Source organism: Crocuta crocuta, unplaced genomic scaffold (genome assembly GCF_008692635.1).
Source record: "Crocuta crocuta isolate KB4526 unplaced genomic scaffold, BGI_CrCroc_1.0 scaffold11, whole genome shotgun sequence".
Lineage (NCBI taxonomy): Eukaryota > Metazoa > Chordata > Mammalia > Carnivora > Hyaenidae > Crocuta > Crocuta crocuta.
In genome coordinates this window covers 987,424-999,183 of record NW_027528624.1, presented here as the reverse complement: position 1 = coordinate 999,183, position 11,760 = coordinate 987,424, and the positions used below count along the sequence as shown (strand labels likewise).

General features: G+C 36.7%; 1 protein-coding gene across 10 annotated transcripts in view; it reads right to left on the bottom strand.

The window, feature by feature from the left end:
- SCAF8 (SR-related CTD associated factor 8) overlaps window positions 1–11,760 on the bottom strand; it is a 162,150-nt gene that overhangs the window by 70,981 nt on the left and 79,409 nt on the right. For 9 of the 10 annotated variants that reach the window (XR_013332982.1, XM_077755093.1, XM_077755094.1 and 6 more), the window contains 6 exons: window positions 11,501–11,614; window positions 9,999–10,155; window positions 7,518–7,651; window positions 5,755–5,899; window positions 3,347–3,415; window positions 189–407 (listed from right to left, as the gene is read on the bottom strand). Coding sequence is in view for 9 of the 10 variants with exons in the window: in XM_077755093.1 (XP_077611219.1) it covers window positions 189–407; window positions 3,347–3,415; window positions 5,755–5,899; window positions 7,518–7,651; window positions 9,999–10,155; window positions 11,501–11,614 (838 nt within the window). In the remaining variant the exon portion in view is untranslated. The remainder of the gene's footprint in view (window positions 1–188; window positions 408–3,346; window positions 3,416–5,754; window positions 5,900–7,517; window positions 7,652–9,998; window positions 10,156–11,500; window positions 11,615–11,760) is intronic. The other variant, XM_077755098.1, reaches the window with a different exon arrangement.

The following is an 11,760-nucleotide window of genomic DNA, read 5'->3' as shown; positions in this document are numbered from 1 at the left end:
GAATGCCAACTTTTTTCTAACAGAAATTTTAGGAGATAGTGACCTCTTTTTAAACATTCAACACTTCAGTATTGGTGCACTGAACTGGTTACAAATGTGCAAGGTATCTCAGAATTAAACACCAATATAAAGGAGTAGTCCTTATAATTTAACTATGTATTTCTGGGGAATCTGTTCATTTGTCTTACCTGCTCTGGTGCTTTCAGCAGAAGGAATCTGGTGGTCTAGAAGATGAGGTACTTTTTCTTCAGGCTCTGCTTGTTTAGTTGGAGGATTAAAAACATTTCCAGCTGGCAGAGCGGAAGTAGCAAGATTGCTGGCAACAGAACCACCCGGTAAAACAAGACTACCAAATCCAACATCCTTCACAGTTTCTGGAGTCATGGATAACGGCGGCTGCACTAAAGCTGTTGTTTAAAGAGCAAGAAAATATATTTCAGATTTAATCAGGCACACAAATCATGTGTTAAGTTAAAAGATTAACTATGGTCAACACTGCCCTTGCCAAAGTTTTCAATGACTTCCTCTCCTCTCTCCCTAGTTGTTTGGGAAGACTACTACGTTACCGTGACATACATGAATTCTCTTCTGGTCCCTCTATAATGAAATCTCACAGCTTATCTGTTTCATTTAATGGCATCTATTAACTAGCACATTATATAATAATTGATGCTCAAAATGACAAAGGAGTCACCATGAAGAGGCTAAGTTACATTTAGAAAATTTTATTTATTTTTTATCAGGGAAAAATTTTTTGGAAATATTTTCATAAACAGTGTTTAGTAAAACACAGGCCAGCACTTAAGAAGAAAATTCCAGTAATAAAAAAATAATAATTTCCAAGAATGTTACTACAAGAATTTCTGAATATACAGAAATGATTCATGCAGAATGACACATACAACAATACGAATCTGCTCAATCCCCTTAAATTATAATGTACAGCATCCTTACATTCACTACTTCTCACATAAGAGGCAATGTGAACTGCAAATAAAAAGGTATTAATATTCCATTTTTTAAAGTTTTCCATAAAAAATTTTTTAATGTTTATTTTTTTTTTTTCAGAGACAGAGGGCAAATGGAGGAGGGGGAGAGAGGGGGAGAGAGAGAGAAAGAGAGACAGAGAGACAGAGAGAAACAGAAGCAGGCTCCAGGCTCTGAGCTATCAGCACAGAGCGTAACGCGGGGCTCGAACCCATGAACCGTGAGATCATGACCTGAGTCAAAGTCAGACACTCAACTATGAGCCACTCAGATGCCCCTATGAACATTCCATTTTAAAGAATAGAAAACTCTGTTAAGTGCATACATCATTTATATGTTAAAAAACAGAACTAGAGGAATATAAAATCACACTTAAACCATCAAAATTTTTAGTCCAATTTATGTCACAACACCATTACATCATTTACTTGGGAATTTTAAGCACTGTTTTAACATCCTCACATTTTGACTCCAGCCTTACCTGGACAAACTGCTAGCATGTAACAGAACTATGAAATAGCAACAAAACCACCTGCAATCATGTATAGGAATTATGAGAATTAAACAATACAGTATGAACAATGAAGAGAGTATCTGGCACATGGCTGTATTTCTCTTTCTCTGTGAAACTGATCCCAGATTTTCCAAAATGAGTAAGCTAAAGAAATGATTGGGAGGTGAACTCTAAGATGAGTCTCTAAATGCTGAATTCAGAAATGGCTTCTAAGCACTTGTCTAATTTTTAGAAAAAATAAACAATGCTTCCTAATTAACCAACAACAATAAAAAAGAAGGATCCTAATCCTATCTGAACACTAACGGAGAGAAAAGGGTTGATAAATATTAGGGAAGTGGGTTACAGGTAAGTTCTCTGTCATATACACTCTCTCTACAATAAAATCTTTGAACCAGTAATGGGCCAGAAAGCTAAGAAGTTCTCCAAAACGGATGTAGTCATCTCAAAAGGATAAAGAGGCAACATGAAAGGTCTCTTACTAGCTAAAGATAAAACAAATTGAACTTCAAAATGCAAAGTGAGTGCAACTGCTCTAAAGTAAAATTCTATTAATCCATAAACATTAAAGAAACTGAAGGAGAAAGAAGTGGAAACGAAAGGTAGAGAAAGAGAAAGGCTCTTCCCCTTCAGTCACTGGATATAACTGGAAATACCCACAGAACTAAACTCGTGCTGAAAAATGGCACTTCGGGGCAAGAATTTAGCATCTACCACAGTTCTATGCAACTATACCTCACGATAAGTAACTACTACCAGCTGGTAAAAGAAAGGTTTTTGAGTAGAAAAATTCTAGGTAATACATGTGGAAAAATTATAAAATTCAAAAGATTACCACTTGGCAACTAGTGGAAAGTAGATTAAAAAGCAATAGTAATCAGTGGATGAAAATATCAGATGAAAATTGGAAGGGAAACCTTTTTAAAGACCAGGTTCTACTACCTGAATGCTCTGATCCATCTTAACATCATTAAACGTGGGATAAGAAGAAACTGCACGGCAAGAAAACAAAAACAAAAGAAGAAATTGCATGGCTCCTGACGTGATATAACATCAAGTCTATAACACTCCACCAATTAAATACTGTTGCTAAAAATGTTGGAGCAGATCCTTGGCAAACCTTGGGTGCTAAGAAACTTCCTAGGTACAAGAAAATCCAGAAGATGGAGGAACAAATTCAACATCACAAAGAAGGAAAACCCAAATCCATTGTTTGGGATCTTGCATAGAGAAGCGAAGTGTTTCTTCAGCAAATCAAGATTAAAAAAGAAAGGAAGGTCGAAGCAGGACTGCTCTAGACTGAGACATTTAATACACAAAACAAAACCACACAAATATGATCTGGGGCCTCTTCTTTGAATTTTGACTAAAACAAATCAATTATAAATGACATTTTGAGACAACAGTGCAAGTCTGAATATGGAAAATGACTGTCATAATAATGTTAATTTTTTGGAAATCATTTAACAACAAAAAGAGTTATTTTTCTAAAAACTTTCATAACAGGGGTGGCCTGGGTGACTCAGTCAGCTAAGTGCCCAACTCTTGGTTTTGGCTCAGCTGGGATGATCTCTGGGTTTGTGACTTTGAGCCCCACATGGACGGGGCTCTGTGCTGACAGTGTGGAGCCTGCTTGGGATTCTCTCTTTCTCCCGTTCTCTTTGCCCCTCTCCTGCTTCATGCTCGCTCTCTCTCAAAATAAATAAACTTTTAAAAAATCTGCTTTATTAAAATAAATAAAAAGGAAAAAATTTCATGTAAAAAATGTTATAATAATTCACAAGAACGAGCACCAACAGGCTAATGCCCCCATTTATAAAGAAAGTCTGCAGGCAGAACACTCACGCGTCGGCACTACCGGTGGGATGGCGGGCGGTGGTACAACAGGCGGTGGGACCGGAGGAGGCATGAAGCCTGCAGCGGAGACAAGACCAGAACAGAAGACTGACCTCTTTTAACTCAAAGATTTCAGTAGTTACACATGGAACTCTACATTCTTAAAACAGGTTCCCATTACTATGACCTTATATTTGTGAATATATTTTCCATATTAAATAATGGAAATTCTTTGTAAACAACGTCTCATATTTGGTCCTGAATAAGCTACGTAGAGCTCAGAAATCCCCATCCCGATCACGCCCTATTCATCTGCTCGTAGGTGGAAGTCCTGGGGCGCTCTCTCTGATGCTGTAAAATCAAAATTAACATAAGCCAAACAACTGTTTTGTATGTTAGCACGGTAACTTCATGGGAAATTAAATACTATATTTCAAGCTGCTAGCACTATATGCAATAATGTCATGTGTAAAATGTGGTGCTAAATATGCTGTTTATCTACTAGATCAAAATAATTCCACTATCCTTGGATGTTATTATCTTATGCTTTGAGTACTGAAATAAATCTTCAACTTAAATATTGACTTTTAATAAATTTAAATGTCAAATGATCAAAAAATAAGCCTGTTTCCTTGTGTTGTTAAAATACAGAACTACCAGAGGTGGGTGGCTCAGTGGGTTGAGCGTCTGACTTTAGCTCAGGTCATGATCTTGCAGTTTGTGAGTTCGAGTCCTGCGCTGGACTCTGTGCTGCCAGCTCAGAGCCTGGAGCCTGCCTTGGATTTTCTCTCTCTCTCTCTCTCTCTCTCTCTGTGCCTCCCCTGCTTACACACTCTCTCACAGAAATAATTCAACATTCAAAAAAGTTTTTTAAAAATACAGAGCTACCATTCAATTAAAAAACAGTGACTAAAGGGGTGCCTGGGTGGCTCAGGCAGTTAAGTGTCTGACTCTTGATTTCAGTTCAGGTGATTTGACTCATGGCTCATGAGACTGAGCTCCATGTCAGGCTCTGTGCTGACAATGCAGAGCCTGCTTGAGATTTTCTCTCTTTCTCCCTCTCTCTCTGTACCTCCCCTCCTCTTAAGCATACTCTCTCTCTCTCAAAATAAATAAACATTAAAAAAAAGTGGCTAAAAATACTGTGATTATCAACAAATAAATGCTAGACAATGATTCTATAAAGCCAACGTGGTATGAATTAACCACCTAAAATGATCTTCTGAAAAATAATTTTTTTGAAAAAAAATTTTTAATGTTTATTTTACTTTAGAGACAGATAGAACGCAAGATGCGGAGGGGCAGAGAGGGAGGGAGACACAGAATTCATGCAGGCTTCAGGCTCTGAGGTGTCAGCAGAGAGCCCAATGCGGGGCTAGAACCCACGAACTGTGAGATCATGACCTGAGCCGAAGTCAGATACTTAACCAAATTAGCCACCCAGGTGGCCCTGAAAAAAAACTTTTAATTCAGATTTCAAATACAGAAAATAACTGACAAGAGTAATCTTCCAATCTTTAAAATACAAAAAAGATAAAATTCTTATATAATCTACATTAATACCTAATTACATATTTTATTATAATGTGAAAATTTTATGTTACATGGCAAATAAATTACAACCATTCTCAGACAATGAATTTACTTTTGGCCTTGTTGACTGTTTTAGGAATGGCTACGAACTTAAATTATAGAAATCAAAGTTCTTTTCTTACAATATGCAAATCATCCATGAAATTCAAAGAAAGGTAAAAACAGCTTTTTGAAAAACAATATATATCATTTAATCCTTTGTGCTTTACTTTCATTCTTCTAACCTCCCATGGTCTGACGCTAAAAACTCTAAGCTATATAAGCTATTATTATATTTAATTGACATATGTCAAGTAATCTCTAGTTTTTAAACTAGAAATGTTGATTCAAGAAACTTTTATCAAAATAAGTATTACAAATTCAATTGGCATTTTAAGATACACTAATTTCCTGAAAATTAAAACCTAATGATTTTTAGGAACAACAATCTATATAATTTAATGCATACTTCCTGATGCATAGGTGATAACTACAGAGAATTCTGATATAAAAAACGCAACATAAATTTTAAATTATTTTAAGAGTATTTCAATGCTTTTAAAGAATTCCATTTTTTTCTCATCTGTGCTTCTTAACGTATGGTCCACCAACCATGTGCATCACCTGGGAACTTGTTAGAAATGCAATGGTCCTGCCCCACCTCAGTCTTAGTGAAGCAACAGGAGGCCAGGCCCAGTACTCTTTGCTTCAACATGCACTCTGAGGGACCCCTATGTATGCTAAGGTTTGAGAACTGATGCTCTATGCAGCATTTTAACCTGGAAAAATAACAATTTAAATGATATTCTAAGTAGAGTACACATAATAAGATGAAAATTCCTTACCAGGAGGTGGTTGTGAAGGGTTAAAACTCGCTCGCAGAAAAGGAGGTGGAGGGATGGGACTGAATCCAGGAGGAGGAACCGGCATGGAGACCGGAAATGCTGGTGGAACTAAACTAACTGTAGGCACAGCTGGAGCTACTGGAATCTTTTGTGAATAGAAAATAAAAAGTCCATAAATTATTTTATCCATCTGCAATGATTACATCTTGGAACAACTAAAGGTAAGTTATTTCTATTTATTTCTAAGGAGATAACAAAAACCACACTGTATTAAGTTGTCTTGTTATTTTCCTTTTTGGACACTTGTTAAGTGACCCTAACTTGAGGTAAAAGCAAGGCAGCATTGTCAACAAATAGTATACCTGGAGGCTGAAATCTATTTCACATTCAAGTGATGTTACAGTAATGGGCACTGACTTGAAGAATGAATATCACGACAGTTTTCAACTGCCATCCCCCACTAAGTTTATAATACCTATACATGGTAAGCAACCTAACCATTAGGAAACCTGTCAGTAACAGTTTCAAAATGGCTTCAATTTCTCCTAAGTTAATTTTCTACTCCTAGCATAAATATTTTGTACTCATGCTGGACACAGTAATTCTCAAATATTTACTTGTACTATGGGTATACCCCTTTCCTAAATTTCACATATATCAGTGGTCCATTCAACATCTCAAGTTCGTTGTCTGAAAGACTCCCAATTTCACATGCACAAAACTGAACTCCTTGTCCTTCCCCTACTCAGATAATATCTTCATCTTTCCAATTTTGCAAACCAAAAATCTTGCCTCTTCTCTTTCTCACAACTCCAATCTAAACATGTCACAAAGCCTCACTCAACACACCATCACTACTAGACCCCTAGTATCTGAGCACTTTGGAATCCCTTCATTGCCAACAGTCCATGAGCCACCATCCACTCTCATCTGGATTGCTGCAACTGTCTCTCTTCACTGGTCTCCCTGCTCTCTTACTAATGCCCACTAGTCTATTCTCAAAATAGCAGCCAGTGCAGTCCTTTAACCAGATCTTTTAAAGGCTTTAAAGCCAGATCAAGTCACTCCTTTCTTCAAAATCCTGCAGCAATGCCCCATCTCAGAGTGAAAACCAAAGCCCTTCTAGAGATCTCACTTCTACTAAGCTGCCTCTCATTCACTTCACTCTAGCCCACTTGCTATTCCTGGAATGCACCAAGCACGCTCCTAGCCTACGGCTTTCCTGTTCCTTCCACCTCGAATGCTCTTCCTCAGGTACCCATGGGATTAATTCCCTCAGTAACTGTTGTTCAAATCTCACATTTTCAATTAAGTCTACTCTGACGATTTAAAAATCCTAAGCACCTGTCCAGGCACTCTTGATAATCCTTATACTTCTTCCCTTTTCCTTCTAGAATACCTCACAACCCACTCATCAAGAAAATGCAAGCATTTTTCTATCTCCCCTATTGAAAACAAAAGCTGCTTAAAGGCAGGGATTTTTGTGTGGTCTTTCCACTCATGTATCCTTATCCTGGGTGCCTAGAACAGTGAATGTCCTAGAAGCAGGCAACAGATAAATATTTACGCAATAAATGAATATTTAAATATATAGGACACCATTTCTAAAAAAATATTTCTTTTCTCAAACTTGTTGGACTAAACTCATATTTACTCTATTTTGGACAATTTCTTCCAAGTTGTATAAAGTCAACACATGAGTAAACACATAAGTATAAGACAACACGTTAACAATAATAGAAACAGAAACACCCAGCACTAACCTGTAACATAGCAACAGGTGGAGGAAAAACCTCTGCCTGGGTTGTGACCACTGTCTCCTTTTCAACCGGAGGTGGGCTCTGAGTTGTCTGGACTGTCTCTTTAACGGGTTCTGAGCTTTTCACAGTTTCCCACTCTAAACAAAATATTTGAAATTGATTTCCTCTGTATAGGTGCAAAATTTTCATTTTATTTCTATGTATACATTTATTTCATCTCTAAGTCTTTTATCTACCTTGGCACATCTTTAAGATGTGTCCACAATTATAAAAAGTGCCAACCTAGGTTTTGCCATTATAAATCTAATGAGAACACGAAGGAATCCAAAAAGGCAGGACACAAGACACAAATGAAAGACACTAAAATATTTAGTTTAGAGAGAACACTTAGGATATAATAGATACAGGTCTCAAAGGCTATCTATCTGACATAAGAGGAACCAATCTTTTTCTATATTGTGTCACAAGATACAAGGGAAGACAAGGAAAGTATTAATCCAATAAAGAAAAATCTTTTCTGGGGCGCCTGGATGACTCAGTTAGTTAAGCGTCCAACTTCGGATCACGTCATAATCTCACAGTTTGTGGTTTCAAGCCCTGTGTTGGGCTCTGTGCTGATAGCTCAGAGCCTGGGGCCTGCATCAGATTCTGTATCTCCCTCTCTCTCTACTCCCCCCCCACCCCCATTCATGCTCTGTCTCTCAAAAATAAATAAATGTTTAAAAAATTTTTTTAAATATCTTTCTGAAAATACAGTTACACAAAATAAAACAAAGAAGCTCTCCTGGTTCTTTCAATGGTTCTCTAGCTCCTTCAGAGTAAAGATCATAGTCATTATGATGACTAATAAGACTTCTATAGGACTCTGTCTCTCTGTACATCTCTCTGACTCTACCTCCTACTACTCTAAGTCACTAACTTTGTTCAATCCATACTGGTGTCTCATAATTTTTGAATAGACTTTGCACTTACTGTGCCCTCTGTATAGAATGTGCTTTCTCCAGATAGCTGCACATCTCACTCCTTCAAATCTCACTCTCCATTAGATCTTCCTCAACTATATAAAACTGCATTGTTCTACACCAATACTGTCTATATCCCCCCTCCCTGCTCCCTGCTTTTTCCTCTAAGAACTTATCAACATAGAAATACTATTTAGTTTACCTATTTTATTGTATGTTTCTTTCCACTAGAACATGGGTTGGCAAATTTTCCCTATAGTAAGTACTTTAGACTTTGTGGACCATATGTTCTCTGTTGCAACTACTCAACTGCTGTTGAAAAAAAAATAGTCACATAAAATAACCAAACCTAAGTGAGCACAGCTGTGTTTCAATAAAATTTTACAGACTAGCCTGCCAGCAGAATATGACCTATAGCCTACAGGCTGTCATCACCTGTACCACAATGTGCATGCAATGAGAGGAAGGATTTTTGTCTCACTGGTATAATCCCAGTTCCTAAAATCATGGCTGGCACACGATTGAAATGAAAATATTTACTGAATGAATAAATGTTTTAGAGGAATATCCATCAAGGTGGGAGGGGGGGAAGGGGGGGAAGACCGACAAGAAGAAAACACTGAAAAAGTATTTGGAAAATATGTGCATTGGCCTGAGAAAGAAAATACCCCGAAAATTAGCTGATTTTGGTAAAAGAGCTAAGATATGAAGAAATAAAAGCTATATATACCACATATCAATTATTTTCTCAAGTATCTATTTTAAGATATCTTACTGATTATAAATGCTAATCATTTTGTGGATTTGTAACTGGTATTTTTAAAAATAAAAACACACAAAAAATAGACAAGATGATCATTTGGTTAGAAGCATTCTAGAATTATAGAAATCAGAACTACAGCTCTCCAAACATTTTTTTTTTTTTAATGTTTTTATTTATTTCTAGGAGAGAGAGAGAGACAGCGTGAGCAGGGGAGGGTCAGAGAGAGAGGGAGTCACAGACTGAAACAGGCTCCAGGCTCTGAGCTGGCAGTCAGCACAGAGCCCAACATGGGGCTCGAGACCACGATCCGCGAGATCATGACCTAAGCGAAAGTCAGACACTCAACCGACTAAGCCACCCAGGCGCCCCTAAACATTCTATTTCTGCCATTCTCAACATGGATACTAATCAAAATAACCTAGGAAGTTTTTCAAAGAAACATCTTAAGTCCCCAATTCTTATTTAAATGCAAAGAATTGAAATATTTAGTTTTTAAAAGTGCAAAACTTTTTAAAACACATACAAGAAAAATGGTCCATTTATAGACTTCTAAACACGATTCTCAGACACTTCTGAAATAACACCCATTAGGCATATACACTGGAAAAGGCAGTGCTTCTGTTTTCTTCTTTGGGAGGAGGGGGGCTTTAGTATCCAGGAAATACACACAAATCACCTTATTGTGCAAAACTCTTATCAATTACAACCTTTTAGGCATACTTTTTTTTAAAACAATAAAACTACCTCTAATGTTCTTACCAGTATTTACTGTTTCCTGGTCAATCATGCCTCCTTCTGCAAAACCTTCCAAGTCGTCCACTTTAACTTTTTCCCATGGTATGTATGTAACTCCAAGATCCACATCCCAGAATTGTTTATATTCTGTTTTTACACCTTTGTTTAAAGCCCAAGCAATCTATCAGGAATGAAGAAATAAATGAGAACTCAGATACACTATAAAAACAGGGTAAAATATTGAAAATTATATGTAAACAATGTGAATGAAATTAGTTGGACAGCAAAGCATCACTGGATACTAGAAAAATAACAGTAGGCAAAAAAAGTTTTTCCATGTATGTCCTGTTTTTGTTTTTAAAATAAAGCCTGCATTAGAAAGCAATGACATTCATAACATGGGATTTATTCCACTTTTTACTAAAACTTAAAAAACACATTTCCAGAAACAATCAAATCTACTTTTCACCATAAAAAAGTCAACCTACAGGGGTGCCTGGGTGACTCAGTCGGTTTAGTGTCCGACTTCAGCTCAGGTCATGATCTCACGGTTTGTGGGTTCGAGCCCGGTGTTAGGCTCTGTGCTGACAGTTAGCTCAGAGCCTGGAGCCTGCTACGGATTCTGTGTCTCCCTCTCTCTTTGACCCTCCCCTGCTCACACTGTCTTTCTCTCTCAGAAATAAATAAAAACATTTAAAAAATTAAAAAAGAAAAAATCAACCTACATTAGCAATAATTAGAATAGTTGTCATAATTTAAATAGAATCTTGGTAGTCCAGAAAAGGAGACAACTTAGTTTACACAAAGAAATTCTCTGCCATGAAACGACAAACCATGGGCATAACCTTGAAAGTACTTTAAAGTTTTTAACTCGGTTGCAGAAACTGATGGAATAAATTATCTCCAAGTAGCAGAAATAAAATGTCACAAGAAAAATACACAATAAACAGTTTATAAAGGTAGAAGGAAACAAACTATACTTATCAATAAGCCCTTCACAGTGCCTTTGATGTATAACACAAGACGTGAAAAAGGAGAAAATAATAATATAATTAAGAGGTATGATTAGGAAGCACTGGGAAGAAGAAGGGAATAAAGATAAACTTGTTGGTGTGCCTGGCTGCTCAGTCGGTGGAGTGCATAACTCTCGATCTCAGGGTTGTAGGTTTGAGTCCCATTTTGGGTGTGGAGATTACTTTGAGTATGGAGATTATTTAAAATTTCTTTTAAAAAATCTTATTAAAAAAAGATAAACTTGTAAAAATGAGAAAGTTCTGCTCATAAAATGGTGCCCTGGGTGACTAAGAGAATTACAAGTATGATTTCAAAGAATCACTGGAGTAAAGTCTTAGTCACTGCTATACCTATATCTAATTCTATAACCCAACAATACTGAAATAATAAAATTTCCTAGAGGTTTTCCCATAACATTAAAAAACAAAGATGAATCAAATATATAATTCTAATAATATACATTCTAATAATTCAATAAAACAAGAGCATGGGTCCCTCCTCTCCAATCTTACCTTGATGACCTTGGACCCAATTTTATATGATCCAGAACTAAGTTTCTGAAGAGCCCGAAAAGCATCTTGTCGGTGAACCATGCAGACATATGCACAGCCCCTGGGAGGAATCATCTATTAAGAAAAATTTTTTCTTTAGATAAAGTGTTAAGTAAGGCAATTCATTCTGGCATTATTTTATGGTTTTAATGAAATAGATCATACTAATACTGAATGGTTTTCCCTTCTCCCTTTGGCTACTTACTGGTACAATCCATGTA